The 11,348-nt window shown below is 44.4% G+C and overlaps 1 protein-coding gene across 1 annotated transcript in view; it reads right to left on the reverse strand.

Moving 5' to 3' along the window:
* gpc1b (glypican 1b) overlaps positions 1–10,426 on the reverse strand; it is a 64,480-nt gene extending 54,054 nt beyond the window's left edge. The window contains exons 1-2 of the mRNA XM_076744776.1: positions 10,301–10,426; positions 9,630–10,185 (exon numbers count right to left, since the gene is read on the reverse strand). Coding sequence (XP_076600891.1) covers positions 9,630–9,789 — 160 coding nt within the window. The 5' untranslated portion in view covers positions 9,790–10,185; positions 10,301–10,426. The remainder of the gene's footprint in view (positions 1–9,629; positions 10,186–10,300) is intronic.
* Between the last annotated feature and the right edge of the window lie 922 nt (positions 10,427–11,348).

Below are 11,348 nucleotides of genomic sequence, written 5' to 3' on the forward strand. Positions count from 1 at the left end.
CATTGGAGTGGACTCAGAGAGAAAGGAAGAAAGCTGCTTCACCACAAACAGGGAGGGGGAGATATAAAGAGGCTGCAGTGCACAGCAAGAGCAACTCATCTGGGTATTCTGGTTTCGAGAAGAACTAATGTTTTGGGGGACCAAAGATCTCTGCAGTTTAAGCCAATTACTCAGTGGAGATTCCAAAAATGTACCGGATGGAGAGGGAGACATGCAACAGGATCACAGAGCACTGAAGCCTGGAAAAACTGTGCTTGTTAGGCCTCCAGGAAGCCAATAAAACAACACACAGATTTCAGTGTAATTACATTCAAACTAAGAGCAAAGGAAGTTGGGGGAAGAGAGTGTGAGAAAATGGATTCCCACAGGACAGACGAGACCCAGGGTGCCCTCATGTGCAGCCCCATAAACAATGAAGATTTCCTTAGATTTTTGAATTGTGTTCTTGAAACATATGACTTTAATGTTGCGACTTTAAAACGCGTGGTAAAATTAGATCACAAAAATATGGAGTCATAAAAATCACAGACAAGCACCAGAAACAAACTAGTGATGTTTTTTTTTTTGTTGTTGGGGGGGGGGGGGGGAGCATCTGTGAGCATGCAGTAAATTTCGCATGAAAAATAAATGAATTCACAACTTCCTCTGCAGGAGCAGATTGGGGAAGGATGAGAGAGATAAAGCCTCAAAGGCATAAACGACTCAGGGAGAGAGAAAGAGGGGAGAAAATAATTACAATAATGGAAACTAGTGTGAGGCAGTTTATCTCGATGAGAGAAAACCTTCAGGAAATTATGAACACAGAGGAACAATAAAGCAAAATAACGCTAGTCTGTGGCGTCCCATGCCTCCAGCAAAATCCCCCAAAGTGACCACTTTAAAAAGAGGAAACTGTCAGACAGTTTCTGATAGACACGAAGAGGAAGTGGCAACTGCTCTGCATCCCGTGTAAGGGAATGTGTTCCTAGTTTGGAAGAGATTACGGAGAATAACGTTTGCACCTCAGGGGAGAGAAAACTGGAGACAAAGAAGATACTCACAAGTCTTGAAACACCTGGGATCTCCGCCTCACGCATGCAGAAACACATACGCTGACAGCGGGCTTGATAGCTCGCAGTCCGGCTACTCCTGTGGTGTTTTATTCTGCGGATGTGAGCTGCAGTGTTTTTTAATAACAACCTGTGTGTGGAAGAAAGGGCCACTGCTGAACAGAGCACAGCAGAAGTGATTGCTTATCAAAGGGAAGTGTGTAGTTGAGGGGATATGTGTACTGTTGTGCCTTTGTGTCCTATCTTTATTAAATCTGTGGCGTGCATGCCAGGCGGCGGAGCAGCGAGGTGCTGGACACATTTCAGGCATTCAACAGTTAGATGACTCCTTACTGATTTTATCACCTATTCCTATCTTTTTATATACAGGCCCAATCTCTCATCTCCTCAATTCCTATTTCCTCTTTTTTCTATTTGAGAGATAGGAGCCTGAAGGCTGTCTCCATCAGAATATCCATCTACTTTGGCAATTATACTGGACGCTGAGAACTGCATCAGAACTGGGGGAAGCGCGAAAGATTGTGGCATGGGCTTCGCAAGAGACACTCGTGTGAGTAAAATGGAATCGCTGCACACAAATAATGTAAAATAACAGAGTGCTTTCCAGTCATAATGCCCCAGAATTAGCTGATCCTGATCCTACTCGTTCATTGAGTTAGTCACCGTGTGCAGACTTTGGTTTGTTAGTGACCCATCTGGGCGGGTGGGAGTGGAAGTCTGAGGTTTGTTCCTGATTTATGTTGAAGAATATAACCTGCCATCGTAACAGCATTTAAACTGTGCCATGCCTCTTGGTTGAAAATCAGTGAAAAAGATTTTTGAAATGAAACAGAAGCTGAAACAAGGATGACTGAAACTGTTAAGCCAGTATCAAAATAGCTTGCATTGACTGATTAATTGATCAATCTCCTAATTGTCTTTGTTCTGCTGGGAGATTTAGCCAAGAGATTCATTAATAATTAAAATAATCGTGAGTCCAAACCCAACATAAAACCATTAACATTTAACGTGTGCAACAAGATAGAGAATATTAATGTTTTTCTTTATTTTACCTGAATAAGAAAGGTATAAATATTACAGCAGTCCTCAATATTTATGAGAATGATTTCCTGAAAATTCCCAAACTTACCGTTACCCAAAAAAAGGGTTCAACAACAATCTGAATCAATAATCAGAATTACTAAAATCTAATGAATACTCAACCCCATGCATGTGTGTTTTCTGTCCCAGTGGGCCTGCTGGATTTGTTGTCATAGGCATGGGATTTCCCCTCTGGCATGTGTCGGACCCAAAGAATGAAAGTCTCCCAACAAACACTCAAGTCCACAGCTGCAAAAGTGTGTGTTGGTGTAGGGCGTGTCACCCTGTAAAGTTCATACTGCGTGCCCGCACTTAATATGGTAGTGGGCGTCCCAGCTTGGGCCCGTACCATCTGTCAAGCAGCGGGAGAGCAAGAGGAGAGGTAGCTGGAGCAGAAGCGAAGCCACGCTGAGAGCTAAAGCCAGTTTCTTGTCACTTCGAATACTCACCTAGCCTACAGAAAGCACCGCTGGAGGGGACATGAGCCACAACAGCTGGGGGTGGCAAACATACACATTTACATAACTGATGAAAGGGCAAAATGAAAACGCCAGCTAACAGGCACACATGCACGCACACTCGCGTGCGCGCGCACACAGACACACACACACACACACACAAAGGCAGCAAATGAAAAGGAAGCAGTTTAATAGCATTCTAACGTACGACCTTAGAAGTCATCACACATCTGCAGCACACACACAACTCTCTGTCACTTCTGCACACACTGGACGCATGCACACACATCTGCGCACCTCCCACACACATACACACCCACACACCCACACACACACACACACACACACACACACACACAAACAACAAGAGACAGTGAAGGGGCTTGCTGTGATGAGGGAATAATTCTCCCTTTGACACGGCCAATTCCTCTGAAGACAAAAGAGGAGTCACACACCAACACACTACAGCCCTCAGAGGAACAACGCACATGCGGCCCACGCCACACACGTACACACGTACACACACACACACACACACACACACACCCACGCACGCACACACGCACACAAACGCCTGTTGTAATGACACTGCAACCCCCTGTGGTGCCAAAAAAAGACTGGCCTGTGCTGCTGTCATCTGTGTGTGTGTGTGTGTGTGTGCACACACTTACCAAGGAAGGGCTGTACGTGCGAACTCCTACTCTCACATTAGACAAGTGACAGGGAACAAAAGACATGAGGAGACAAAAGAAAGGTGTGGTACCAGCTGAAGTGCATGCTGGTCGGAGGAGGCAGCTGATGCTTGTCGTGGTCGTGTATTATATTCTAGAAATGTCCCACCTTTTACACACTAAGGTAAACTGTTCCAGTCATCAGAAACAGAAGGGAAATTGTCAGCTCTTACATCCACCTGTCAAAAAATGATTCAATTTTGACTATTTCCCTTTTTTTTTTTTACAGGAAACAGGGAGGAAAATTGCTTTCTGTACAACCTTAAATCTTTTCCCCAGAAATGAGTCAGTTTAAGATGACTTCTTAATGATCTGTGCGAACAAAAAGGTAAGTGTGCAAACTGTGAAAAGGTTCCCACACTATGCAGAGTTCAGAGCAGCCAAACATGTTTGGACATAGAGCGTTCTCTGTGTTCCTATCAGGCCCGAACGATTACATAAGGACGGAGCACGTTTTTAAAAGGAGCGATTTTGCTGTTGACCATATTCAACTCCATCGTCTCTCTTCTTTGTGTTCTTTTTCCTACATATAGCCTGTCGCAGGGCGGAGCAGGGAAAAGCAAAACCAAGCAGACCAGGGCAGCCCAAGTCACAGTCAGCAGTCCATCGGCCCCCTCTCTCTCTCTCTCTCTCCCTCTCTCTCTCTCTCTCTCCCTCTATGGTGAACATCAAACACACTGTGGTCTGTTTCATGCTCCCTGCAGCCCATTATGGCTTAATGCTTCAAGAGGCTTCTTACTGACTTCAGCATTTTAACAACTCCAGCAAATTCAGTTGGCAGGCAAACACACACACACACACACACAGAGACATGCACACTCAGAAACACACACAGATACACATGGACAGGCACAGACAGGAGCCCAGATGCAGGGATTCACACACTTTAAACTGCAGCAGAGTTATGAGCCTGCACACTGTGATACAGAAACAACTGTTGCTTTTGCTTTAATCTGTCTGTAGAGGAAGACCAACAGATGCACGGGGCTTTAGGCTGACATTAACCTTCAAATAAGCCTTGGCCCTCTTATCTCCAACGCAGTTAATGAGTTCCATTCACAGGGCGGCAATATGTAATTCAGTGCGATCAATTAGTTATCCACTGTATGGAGAATGCGAACACCACATCAGCGGGGATATTAATGGGATGGAGATAAGGCTACTGTCCAGAACAGCCACAATGACAACACTGCAATCTTATCTCAGCACACACACGCATACAGTATTTACTATTTATGGTTAAGTTTGGTCTGTGCCAATGAAAATGTAAATATGGAATGTATGCTGCATGGTTATTATTGGTGTGGTTATTAGTTTTATTCTTGCTTTGTTTTCCTTTTTCTTATTTCTCTCTGTGCATAAAAGATGAATTTAGTGAGGACTTGAAGAAGGCAGACAAGACATTTGCATGCATTTGTTTAACCTTGCGCTGGTGTAGGCTGTGCTGTACATTACCGTAATGGCATTCAAGTCAGAGTTGTGCTACATTGGAAGTGTTGTGAAAATTAAACAAACAAAGCATTTACATAAAAATGACCCAGGCACGGCTGTCCAGGTGCCTCAGGCTGTTAAGTTGCTAACCATGTAATTGCAATATCCCAGGTCCCAGACTTTCTTTTTTCTTTACATGTCCTTCCACCCTCTCTCTCACCTTGTTTCCTGTCTGCCTCTACTATATTCTATCTAATAATGGGGGAAAAAGTGCTCACAACTTTATTATAAAAAAAGAATTTGAACACAAGCATGAAAACTTGCCATCACATTTATGCGATAAGGTGTTTGTCTGAAAGTATGCTGAGAGGCTGAAAATTAAAGGATGGTTACATTAAACAAAAATTACTCCCCACAGGAGATATATATATATATATTTACCATGACACACTACTCTTTGCACAGGCAAAGAAACAATTCAGCTCAGCATCACTTAACAGCGCAATGTTCCTTCTAAAAGGTTACTAAATAATGGATAACACTGTGAACATATTTTTCATAATCTTAACTAGCATGAGAGTGTATTGCTGAGGGGAGAATGAGGTGCCACCACAGGTCAACAGCCTCACAGGGGGGACGGACAGGAGCTAACGACAACTGGTGGTAGATATACAGATACTGTGTAAGTCCACGCAGATTAAGATCTTGGATACATACAACACTGTACACTGCCTGCGCTTCAGTCTGGACTATGAACGCTCATATAGGAGGGCCATTTGGATTGCAGATCATGTAGATTCTGAGAGTTGGGTGCTTGTATGCCCATTAGGAAGAAATTAAAAGTCAAATTTCCAAAAAGTGAAAGTATTTCATTTAATTTGATCAGTGCAGAAAGTTTCCAGTATATTTCTGAACAAAACTTTGCATTTTTGCTGATTTGTAGTTAGTTTCACACACTCTCTCTAGCTGACCAGCTCTGTTTTATGCTGGCAGAGGACGCATATCTCCATTTAACCTCTGGCTAGAAAGCGGTGTAGGGGGCAGCAAACACACTAACAGCCATTACCTTATCATTACCCTCAGTCAAAGAGGTGACAGTGTTGCCAGGGGAGACTCTCTACCCAGTGTGTGAAAACTCCTGCTCTGTTCAAGCTGCAACGCTACAACTATTAGACATTTCGAGACCCAAATTCACAGTCGGGCTGCTGAGTTCAAAACATTCCCATGCTTTTCACTGTGGGCTACCATACTGATCAGCCCATGTTTCCAGCCACAAGTCAGTCCTCAGTCAACAGCAGTTCCTAGCAGGCTGGTGAGCAGCAATCCCACTGTATCATTAGCCAAACACTGGTTAGAGATGACACTTCAGAGCCCTGAGCGACTCATAGTCAGCCTGTAGCAACCAGCAATCAACAACAACACAAATACAGCATGGGAAAGCCAATGCCATAGCGAAATGTTGTAGCCTTCCTGCAGATGTCTCATGCAGCTTGTCTCTTTGTATAGGCTTATATGACATTGAGACTCAAACACTCATTGGCTGCCAGCTGCTTTCAAAGAGTGTCTGGCGCCTCTCTCTTTAAGAGCCGATGAGAGAGAGAGAAACAGAGAGATGAAGAATGTCATCCCCTGAAAGATAAAAGATAAGTCATCACGACTGTAATGATGGGGTGGGACAGGGAGGGGGCAGTGCAGGGAGGAGACAGATGAGCCTCATAAAAATCAATCATCCATTTTTGGTAAACACCAACACAAAAAGCTGTTTCCACAAATGATTACACTCGACGGAGTTGAACTAGCATCATCGTGCTCATTTAAAGAGCATCAATCAGTTCGCATGATCACTTGTGAACCATCGCTTTTCATTTCTGCTCAGCTGATACTGTTGCCATGGTCCAGTAAACAGCGCTTCAACACAATGATAACAAACAGCTCACCCTTTACTCAATAGCCTTCTTCCATGTGGCTTTGTCTCCAGGGAAAATCACTTAAGAACAGGGGACTATCCAAGTTGTTACATGAGGCGCATCGACGTGAAAGCAATATCTCAGAATCTTTTTCACCGTTGACTGAGCATAATCAAACAGGGACGGTGATGTGGGATGGGGTCGTTGATCTGGATGGAAATGTTCAGAAAAGTTCATAATTCAAATGGACGTTTGAAAGTAAAAAGTAGAAATTTAAACTTTAATAACATTATGAGAACACATCAGCTGAGAGGCACACTTCCTTTCGATGCATATTACTTGCAGACCTTGTTCCGACTTTATTTGCATAATAATAAATTCGCTAAGGACTTTTATCTCACATGCTGTGCAGCAGCATCGAGGAGGATTCAAAAGTGCTGTGACTGGACATCATTTTCAGAGTTGGGATGCAGCCGTCTCGCCTTCTCGTCCCTGGCTGAATCGGGGTGATGTGCTCAGCATGCGACCTTGAGTCAGGCCCAGCCAATACATTAGGTTGATCAGGCCCCGGTGTCACAGCAGGAACTATCCTTCTGCAAATGTCAGGGATCGTCCACAACATTCGGGTGGCTCATAAATTGGAGGCATAAATTAAAGCTTTCATATTTTACTAAGGTGTTTAATATGCCAGACTGGAGCGGATGAGCGGTTATTTATGCTTGAGAGCCAAGAGACGGGGACACGGGGAGAAATATTGTCAGAGCCAAATCACCCCTTTCCTCTATCTCCCTTTTCCTCTCTCGGCTCTCTATCTCTACCTCTTCCTGCCCCCCAGTGTCTGCCTCACTCGCTTATTTTGTCTCTTACTGAGAATGCATTGACCCCAGACTTAAGTAAGCTCCACATCATTGATTGAAACAAGAGGAATTGGTGGTGTCATGACAAGACAGATTTGCTCTTTAACGCATTATGGATTACAGACATTTGAAAGAAAAGGGGATTTCTAAGGGGCCGGGGCTGGCGTTAATTCTGTCAAATGATTTATTCAGTATGGTCAATCAATTAAATTAGAAGTGTCCGGTTACTACTTCGCCCTCACTACCTTATGATGTATGGCGTGATGACATGAGCTAACAGTTTCATCACATTACTGCCCCACCCTCAAATCTTATAATCTCTTCTATCCTATCAGTGCAATCACTAGGAAAGTTCTACTGCGTATCTTTGCATCAGATATTATGTTCCCAGATGTGCTCTTAATGTTCCATTTGTGCATCTTAGTGGCTCATCTTAACTCAAAACCAGAGGAAAATCACGTCAAATCTGCAAGCTCAAAAGCAAAACCCACAGCACATCACATGCTATGTCTGTCAGGACACAATGCTCTTTCTGCTGTGCGGTGTGAGAGCTCATATGCTATCAGAAAATAGAGCAGTTTCTACTTTAGGATCATCCTGAGTGTGTGACCTTTAGGTGAATACTGCAAAAAGTCACCCTTGTATCTCTCAGTGCCATTCAGCGTGTACTAAGTAGACAAACATCGCTGTCTTCGCAGGGGAGAAGAGTTTATCTGCTGTCACAGTGGCGGAGCAGTCTGTGGAAAATGAATTGAACCACATGGAGAAGGTGACTGACGCAGAGTCTGGAGGGGCTTTCTGAGAAGTGGGCATGCTATGAGACTGTAGCAGTGTTGCAGTAAGAATCGTTCAGATGTACGTTGCGCGCCTCCACGCTCATTTCTTGCCGGTAAAATATTAATGCTTTACGTTCTGCTCTTTACTTTCAGAAAACAGTTCTTCACATTCACTGATTTCGCAGTTTTGGGACAGAGAAATAAAAAAGGATGTGAGTTCAAAAATGAGTGAGATTTTCTTTGAATCTATGCACAGGATCGCGGTTGTGCAAGCACGCACAGTCTGCTGTTCTGCCCATGCATGCACGATACTGTAACTGTAGAACCTGAAATTGCAGTAAACTCTGTGTGTGTGTCAAAGCATTGCACTGAATTCCTGGGGAGGCACACGTGTAATCATCTGATCTGCACAGGGACTTGTGACTGTCTGACATCAGGGCATGAATGACACAGTGAGCAACATTGTATTTGCGTGGATCCAGCACCATGGTCAAGGGAGTTTGCTGGCTATTTAAGTTAGAGATTCCAGCTCAAAGACATCTTAAAGAAGATGAAAGCTATAGGGAGCGACTTCAGGGGTAGCAGCTTAGTTTAGACTGACAGGAAAACTGAGAAACAGGAACAGAAGGAGAGGTGCTGATCCTGCATCTGTTTGCAAAAATGTCAAGTGTGAGAGAATTCGAAGGGACTTTCGCGTATTTTTGATCAGGGGATCAAACGGCCTGATTGTCTGTGACATGTCTGCACTGTCTTAATATCTTTTCAAAGCAGCTTTTCATCTTGAGAGATAGCCGAGAGGTAGAGCTCCTCTACCATGTGGTGTGAGTGCGAGACTACAGGTTTAAAAGGCACAAAAAAGACAGAAACTGAGTTTGCTCGCTCAAAATAAACTACAAAAATACTCAATTTTGAGCTTGTGGTTAACAAGATATAATTTTAAGTTACAGAGTCTTGCAATGATGCACTGTGCTCACAAACCTGCAATCATTCATTTTCAGGCTCATTCAGAATCTGTCAGATCACCAATGTAACCAACACTTAGTGTGGATACAGTAAATGGTGCTACTGCAGGTGCGACTTTGGCCCCAAAATAGACTAACATTCCTTGTGGGGGGACTTGCAGAGGGATTACGGTTCTCAGTGGCAATGAGTTTATAGCAACTCCATGGTGCTGTGTGTTCCATATATTATGATATCATTTTAAACAGTTAATGTAGTGTAATGTTTGGACAGCTAGATGATCCTGAAAGCGTGTTTGGGTTCAGACGTAAAGATCGGGTTTAGAGCGCACAGCACGACCGCAGCACACTTAGGTCAGGCTGTGTCTCGGAAGAGCTTACCTGATATTTCAGACTGGGGGACAACATCCAGAGAGAATCCTTTCCCGCTATAAAACACCCGGATATCCGAACAACTCCGGGCTTTGCTGGTCCCTTTGTCCCCATAGGCTGGTGCCGTTAGAGAGCACACTACCAGAGCCGCTATGATGAAGGAATCCATCCCAGCCGATTGTTGTATGTGGACTTAGTCAAGTGCAAATCCGACTGTGCTGAGTCCGAAACGGAGCTGGAGACTCCCTGTGCGTGGCCGCGTGTCAAAGAGAGCTACTGAGTGCTGCTGTGCGTAAAATATCCTCCACCTTCCTTTATCTCCTCCTGCCTTTTTTAGTGCGTCTGCTGGATCTGTGGCTGCTGTCAGCGCACTGCTGCACGGCACAGGAGCGACTCTTCACAGCGCAGAGGTCCCGTCCCTTCCCAGTCCCAACGCAGGGCCGATGAGGACAGGAGCTTTATTATTTTTCCTCAAATAATTGTACCTTCTCACGCTGTGCCCAGGATGAGCGCAGATCTCCTGTCTCATCTATCCTGTTGGGTTTTCTTTTTTTTCTCTTTTCACCTAGAGAGGGAGAAGCAGGAGATGAAAGAATTAGGTTACACATTTACAGCTGAAATAACTGAAAGCGCATCAGAAAATAGCATTGTCGTGCCAGGTTCTGTCGCCGCACGCCTACCGGCTATATGACGGCCCCGGGGGGATCTGAGGGAAGAGGTGCGCACAGACAGCCGCCACAGCTCGTTTCCAGCTCAGCTCAGGGTTTTTTGAATGATGCTATGCCAGCGCTGCCACTCTGTGGAATGAGGAGGAGGAGGAGGAGGAGGAGGAGAGAGAGAGAGAGAGAGAGAGAGAGAGAGATAGAGAGAGAGAGAGAGTAGCCTAGGTTTCGCGTTCCTCTTGCCATTTCCGTCACATTCTATCTCATCTAAATATTATTTTTAGACACGTTTCAGAATAACATTACTGTCCAGCATGTTTGTTTCGGGGGTTTAGTTTTGAAAACATCTGTCATATTCATTTCCGTTTCTTATCAGCTTTAAGTGCGTCTGTGGTGCTTGGTGGATCACAAAGTGGTCTGGTTCTCAGTGGAAGAATGCGCCCTATGCGCGTCCCGACAGCTTGTTCTCCACCAGCCAGGTGTCACAGTCGAACTGTGGGCGTGCCCTCGACCCCCACGGTGCCCACCCACCAGTGCGGGTCAGCGCTGAGTACCTCTCATCCTCCCTGCAGAAATTATCTGCACACATGCGCCAAATCACTCCTCAAGGTGCAATTAAACGACAAGTCGCAGCCTGCCCGGTGCCGTTGCCAGTTTACCTGTCACCTGCTGAATGCCTTCATTTTCTGAGTTTCTGTACGTGCGTGTGTGTTTGTTAACAACACAAGCATGAAATGCTGAATAATTTCATGCTTGATCGAGCATAGAAAACAAGGAATGAGAAATATGAATCAGTATGAAATAAGTTTGCAATAATTCCCCTTCTTTCTTCGTTTTTTTTTTTTTTGTTTTTTTGTTTTTTGTTTTTTGTTTTTTGTTTTTCCAGTCTCTTGGCTTTTCTTATGCTGCTTATCTAAATTGCCTTTGTTTAGTGAGAGTCATTTCTAAAGGAAATGCTTTGTTTAGCAGGCTACATTTTAGACATACTTGGCATTTTTCAGTTTATTCATTACTTCTAATAGGATCAGTGATTGCCGGTTCCTAAATCCAGTGAGCCAGTGCCTTG

The sequence above is a fragment of the Chaetodon auriga genome, chromosome 12 (genome assembly GCF_051107435.1).
Source record: "Chaetodon auriga isolate fChaAug3 chromosome 12, fChaAug3.hap1, whole genome shotgun sequence".
Classification (NCBI taxonomy): Eukaryota; Metazoa; Chordata; class Actinopteri; order Chaetodontiformes; family Chaetodontidae; genus Chaetodon; species Chaetodon auriga.